Consider the following 6613-nt stretch of genomic DNA (forward strand, 5'->3'; position numbering starts at 1 on the left):
CGGGGGCTGCAGGTGCGGCCGGCGCGGCCCCTCCGCGCGGGGACCGGGCCGGGGCGGACCCCCTCGGGGCTGAGAACCGTGCCGGGCGCTCGTCCCCACCCCAGAGCACGTGCCCTCCGGGCTCAACCGATGCCGCCCCACGCTTCCTGCGGCGCCAACGGCTGCCGGCGTGGCTTCCCGCGGGCAGGGGAGGGGGCTCCCCCTGCAGCCCCGCCCGGACGCAGGCGGAGGGGCTGGGCGTCCGGGCTTGCAGGGGACCCCCTCGCTCCGGTGGGGCTGGCTCCCCCAGGGCGACAGGCCCCCTGCACGCCGGGCTCCCGCCGTGCCCGGGGCATCGCCACCTGCTCCGTGCGCGGGGAGCGGGGCCGTGTGGGGCGGGAGCGCGGCGAGGGGGTGCTGGCGCCGTGCCCTGGCCGCCGGCCCGGCCCGGCTGCTCGTTTGAACGGGTGCCAGCTGGCTGCCGGCAGGCCGGGGCTCGCTCCACGCGCCGTGGGAGGGGGCTGCATGAGCTGGGCCCTGCTGACGGGCAGCCTGGCGGGGAGGAGGCTGAGAAGCCCTTAGCTCCTGAGCAGACCCTCTGCTGCCTGTCACAAGTACAGCGAGTCTGCCTGGCCTCAGCCCGCGGGGCAGGCTGGCACCGTTGCAGCCAGGCTGGGGGCTCCCGGCACCCCCTGACCTCCCCCCAGGTCCCCTGCCCTGTGCGTGGGCAGCTGCGTCCTCTCTGCGAGGGCTGAGGCCTGTGTACTCATGTCACGAGTGGCCTGGCTGCATCCTGCGGGGTGGGGTGGGGGTGTAACTCCCCTCCCCCCAGGATGAAAACAGAGCAGGGTCTGGGGGGCGTCCTGTGGGGCTGCTTGGGCCATGACCCTCGCAGCCGGAGCTGGTGGGGGCTGCACTGAGCTGGGCGCCTTGGAGCTGCAGCACGGGTGGGAAGCAGGGCGCCTGGGTTTCTCTGCCACTACCTTGCTTCATAACCTTGGGCATGTCCTTTTGCCTCCCTGTGCCCAGCTGCCCCCTGCTCCCCAGGATGGGCCCGAGAGCATGGGCGGGCCTCTCCAGGGGCTGCAGAGACCAGCTGTGCCCCAGGCAGGGGGGTGGGAAAAGGGCCAGGCACCCTGCGCTGGCTGGGCCGAGCCCAGGGCTCTGGCACGAGCCGGGAACCATGGGGGGTCACTACGGGGTCTGCAGCTGGAGCTGGTGTCTGGGCCGGGGATTTACAGACTCTTGTTCACTCAGATGAGGGTCAGTAAAACTTTTACCAGCTGCCCGTTAAAGAGGGACAGCACCCGCCCACTACTCCAGGGGTGGGCACCACTGCCCGGCCTGGCTCAGACCACCTGCCAGCCCCAGCCAGAGGGAACTCAGGGCTCCTGGGTGGAGGCTGGGGGCTGCTGAAACCCCCCTTGGGCATCTGCCATGAGGGAGGGGTAGGTTTGTGCAGCCGCAAAAAGTGCCGATTTACTGCTGGGGGATGTCCTCCTGGCATGCACGCAGGTACCTGGGTGTGTGCTTGTGTGGCATGCATATGCATGCACGCATGTGCCTGTGTGCATGCCTGCGTGGTGCACATAGGTGCATGCCCGTGTAATAGGCATTCATGCGTGTGCATGGGTGTACCTGGGTGCAGGCCCGCGTTGTGCACATGTACAGGCACGCGCACGCATGCCGCACGCCAGCCCATCACCCCACCTCCGTGCTGCCGCTGCCCGGCCTCTGCAGCTCCTGCACTTGCCTCCGCAGCCCCGGGGTACCCCAGGTTCTCGGGGAGCCTGGCTTCCACCTTCCTTCCCATGAGCCACCTGGATCACCATGGAAACGGCAACGTCCTCTACGGCCAGCATCGCTTCTATGAAAGCCAGAAAGGCAGGTACCGGGGCAGGCACCTGCCCTCTGCATGCCTGGGTGCTCGCACACGGGTGTTCAAGCCTTGTCCCCAGCCCAGAGCAGCCAGTGCCATGTCCCCCTGCCCAGGCCGTGGCATCTTCTGGCACCCCCTGACTCTGGGCGGGGGGCTCATCTTGGATGGGCAGCTAACAAGCTGCCACCCTGCTTCCTGTGCAGGAAAGTGGCATGGGACTTTACCCCCCGGGGAGGGTTTGACCAGGTCCCGCAGTGCATTTGCAAGGCTGGCGTGGGCAGGAGGACCCCATACCCCCCCCATGCCCGCTTAGCCCTCATGCTTTGCCCCCAGACAACTTCTACCTGAGGAACCTGCCGGCGCAGCCCGCCCTGCTGTCAACCAACCACAACTTCCCCAGCATGGCGCGGGCAGCGCCGGGGCACCCCGTGGGCTCGTGTAGCCGGGACCGGGAGCCCAGCCACGGCCCCAAGGCCCACAAGGACTATGAGCGCTTCCTGGCGGCCAAGGAGAAGGGCGGCAAGGGCGAAGCCAAGGATCGGATGCCCGAGGAGGACAGCAAGGAGAGGCACAAGGCCATGCTGCCACTGGTGCCCGACGGGCACTGCAAAGAGGGGCCCCCCCCGCGCGGCGCCTGCGAGACGCGGCCCAAGCACCTCCCCGCCTGCCTGGTGAATGCCAAGGTGCTGGCCGGCGATGCCACCAAGTCCCTGCTGCCCAGCTGCACTGGCGGCGGGGCCCTGCCGCGCCACGGCACCGTTCCCCCCGGCCGCTGCGCCAAGGAGCGGGACCTGGCCCCCCACGAGTCGCCCCAGCCCTACAGTGAGGGCGTGGAGCGGCGGCAGATGCTGCACCACGCCGTGTCCTACACGGTGCCCTCCAGCCTGCCCGCCGGGCCGCCCCCGCTGAGCAGCGCGGCCGGCTCCTTCCCCTGCCTGCAGCTGCACGCCGGCCCCGACGGGCTCTGCCCCTTGCCGGACAAGGCCGGGCGGGAGCTGAAGATGAGCGGGGCCACGCTCGTGCCTTCCGTGGGGCACCTGGCTGACAAGAGCCGGTCCTTCCAGGTGCCCTCGGAGCCCTGCGGGCTGGAGCGGGCCGAGGTCAAGGACCGGCACGGCGAGCTGGGGCCCGAGCACGGCGCCGGCGCCTACGCCAACTCCTTCCACGCCCTCAAGGCTGAGGCCAAGGCGGAGCGGCGGCTGGAGTGGGGCCCCGGCGCTGGCGCCCGCCTCAAGGGCCTGGAGTACCTGGGCGGCACCGGAGCCGAAGCGCCCTACGCGCCCGCGCCCAAGGGCGGCTTGGACAAGGGTGGCTACTTCGAGATGGCGCCGGGGCCCGACTGCGCCCGCGCCAACCCCCCGGAGGGCCTGTGCGTGGCGCTGAGCCAGGCCTGCTGCACTTTAGACAAAGCCGGCAAGGAGCCGCCGGGCCCCGGCGTGCAGAAGGTGGCCCGCATCCGGCACCAGCAGCACGCAGCGCCCGACATGGAGCCGGCGGGCGGTGGCCCCGAGGCCAAGCGCAAGCCACTGGAGCTGAGCTCCCTGGGCTATGGGGGACCCCCACTGCCGCCCTGGGGCGTGCAAGGCCAGGGGCCCCCCTTGGCCCTGAGCGAGGAGCGGAAGAGCTCCTACCTGGACCCATTCAGCACCAGCCTGCAGCAGGCCGCGCTCATGACGCAGGGCTCAGTGCTGGGCCAGGACCTGCCGGCACCCCCGGACGAGGTGTCGGCCATGAAGAACCTGCTCAAGTACAGCAACCAAGCACTTATCGTGGGCCAGAAGGCCCCCTTTGTGGGGCTGGGCGGCCTCAAGGCCAGCTGTGCCCACCAGGACCCCAAGTTCCCCCCCCCGGCTGGCAAGGGGCAGCCGGAGCCCGAGCGGCCGGACTGCGCCCGCAGCCGGGAGCACGACCCAGGCCACGGCGAGGGCGAGGTGCGGCAGCCGCCCGTGGGCATCGCCGTGGCCGTGGCGCGCCAGAAGGACACGCTCAGCCGCCCCGAGCCCTCCTACGGCGCCAGCTCCAGCCGCCAGGGCCGGGCAGGCCTGGGGCTCAAAGGTAACGGGGGCGACGGACGATGGGAGCAGGGTCCCGCCGGCCGGCCGGGCACTCACGCAGCGCTCATCTCTGCAGCCGGCACGGCCCGGCCCATGCACGTCATCGACCTGGAGCCCGAGGACGAGCGGAGCCGCCTCTGCGAGGAGCGCCTGGGGCTGGCCGGCCGTGAGCTCCTTCTCCAGTAAGCGCCGGGCGTGGGGCGGGCGCACGGGGCCGTGCTGGCGGGTGTAGGGCTGAGCGGCTCGGCGCCTGGGGCACTGCTGCTCTGCATGGCTACTGTTTGGCGCAGGGCTCCGGTGCCAGCCTGGGAGTGGTGGCGCCGGGTCTGATGGAGCCCGCCCTGCCCCGCTCACCCGGCACCGTCGCCCGCAGGGACAACAAGGAGCTGGTGGAGTTCGCCAGGATCCACCCGTCCAGCGGCTGCCCCGGAGACCTCACCCCCCACCTGATGATCGCCGGCGGGTCCTCGCTGCCGGCCGGGCAGCTGGGGGGGGACCCCGGTGCCCATGCCCACCCTGCCCACACGCACTGGCTGCCCAGGACACGCAGCCCCTCCCTCTGGATGGGGGGGCACTCGTACGGTCAGTGCGGCGCCGCGGCCGGGCCGGGGTGGACGGGCCTCACAGCCACTGCTGCAGCCCAGCTGGGATGGACACCCCAGGCTCGGCATCACCCGAGTGCGGCTGGGCACGGTGCCACCGGACCCATGGCAGCCCTGCTCTGTCCTAACCCTGCTGGTGCCCCTCAGCCCCGACCTGCAGCCCCTGCCACGCCAGCCCCATGGTCCGTGTTGGGCTCACTGGGGCATTAGCCCGAGCTGCCCTGGGATCCCACGGCCCTCCCTGTCCCCAGGAAGCAGGGCCGGGGGTCCCACAGCCGGCCTGGCTGCAGACAGCAGCCCCTTCCCCAGGCCTCCAGCCTGCATGTGTGAGGCGGGGGGGGGAAATACTCATGGGAGGTGTCGTCCCCCAGCCCCGGCTGCCTCCGACCGTGCACGGTTTGCTCCCCCGCAGGCATCGGGCATCCGGCCCTGCACCAGAACCTGCCGCCCGGCTTCCCTGCCTCCATGCCCAGCGCCATGCAGTCCGTGTTCCCCCTCTCCCAGGAGCCCCCGGCCCAGCTGGTCATCCTGCCCACGGAGCCCACGGCCCACGGCGCCCCACACACGCTGGGTAAGAGCGGGGCAGCAGGGCCCGGGGGCAGTGTCTGTGCCAGGGTGGGCAGGGGTTGGGGCTCAGCTACCAGGCCGAGCCCACTCTCCTCTCCCTGCCCGCAGCGGACGTCATGGACCAGGCGTCGCTGTGGCCGCCCATGTACGCGGGCCGGGGCCCCGGCTCCCACCTGCAGCATGCGGGGCAGCTGCCCGTGTACTCGCGCTCCCAGTTCCTGCGGCAGCAGGAGCTCTACGCCCTGCAGCAGCAGCAGCGGGCAGCCCAGGCGCTGGAGCTGCAGAGGCAGGCGCAGATCCAGGTAGGGAGGGAGGCAGTGCCCAGGGTGATGGACTGGTCTGGGGGCATGTGGCTGGGCGAGTCTGGCCCGTGGGGCTGCTGCGGCTGGGGCGTGGGCCAGGGCACACGAACGCGTGTCTGGGACATGCGGCCATATGTCCAGGACGTGGCCCTGTGTTTGGGGCATGGCTGGGGTGTGTGGCCACGTGTCTCAGGCACATGGCCATGGTGCTGGGATGAGGCCACGTGTCCAGAGCACGGACAGTGGCATGCACCCGATGTCTGGGGCACAGGCTGGGGCTTGTGGCTATGTGTCCAGGGCATGGGCTGGGGCATGTGGGCCAGGGTGTGACACCACAACCCCAGGACATGGGTTGGGACGTGTGGCCAGGTGTCTGGGGCACGTGACTATGTGCGGGGTGTGGACTAGGTTTGTGACCATGAGCCTGGGCTGTGGTGGCTGCCTGTGGCCATGTGCTGGGGGCATGCAGCTGGGTGTGCAGCCACGTGCCCGGGGTATGACTGGGCTGTATCCTGCGCCCGCAGCGGAAGCCGGAGGAGCAGCACATGGAGCTGGAGGAGCTGGGCATGGAGAAGCCCCTGAAGCCAGCCCACAAACCAGTTGCCTTAAACCCCCCGGCCAAGGGTGGCCCGTGCCCTGCCAAGCTCTCGCCCTGCTGCCACTCGCCCCCACTGCGGCACCCGCCCAAGTGCCCTCCGGCGCACCCCGCGGCCCCCTGCACTTTACCCGTCTGCCCGGCCGCCAGCTCGGCCGTGGCCCCGCGCTCCCCGGCCGTCAGCCCCGTGCCCTCGCAGAGCTCCAAAGGGACCGACGTGGAGGACAAGAGAGGGGAGGGGCAGCCCCCCCAGGACTACCCCCCCTCGCTCGAGCCAGGTAGGAGCAGGGGGCACCAGGGACCCTGGCACGGGGCAGCTCGGCGTGGCCTCTGCTCCACGCCGAGCCACGGAGCCCGGCTGCAGGGCCCCCGTCCCGTGGCACGGCCTGGCCAGCTCAGGGCGCAGGGCAGAGCTGACCGCGTGCGCCTCCCTGCAGACCTGCCCCCCGGCTACAGCTACCCGGCCAGCGGGCTGGGCTACGTGTCCCCGCTGGCGCCCGACGCCCACTCCGCCTCTCCGGCCGACCCTGACACTATGCAAGCCGCCTCCCCGGCCGCGGAGCCCGAGCAGTCCCGGACGTTCCCCCCTGCCGAGGCGGGCGCCGTGGTGGCGCGGGCCGAGGTGGGCGCCGTGG

General features: G+C 71.6%; 1 protein-coding gene across 1 annotated transcript in view; it reads left to right on the plus strand.

Moving 5' to 3' along the window:
- BAHCC1 (BAH domain and coiled-coil containing 1) overlaps positions 1-6613 on the plus strand; it is a gene marked incomplete at its 5' end in the record, with an annotated part of 27689 nt that overhangs the window by 13106 nt on the left and 7970 nt on the right. Inside the window, 6 exon segments of the mRNA XM_019542791.1 lie at positions 1628-1863; positions 2192-4094; positions 4286-4494; positions 4927-5085; positions 5190-5383; positions 5908-6609. Of these exon segments, the coding sequence (XP_019398336.1) occupies positions 1628-1863; positions 2192-4094; positions 4286-4494; positions 4927-5085; positions 5190-5383; positions 5908-6609 (3403 nt within the window).

The sequence above is a fragment of the Crocodylus porosus genome, unplaced genomic scaffold (genome assembly GCF_001723895.1).
Source record: "Crocodylus porosus isolate Cpor-Errol unplaced genomic scaffold, CroPor_comp1, whole genome shotgun sequence".
NCBI lineage: Eukaryota > Metazoa > Chordata > Crocodylia > Crocodylidae > Crocodylus > Crocodylus porosus.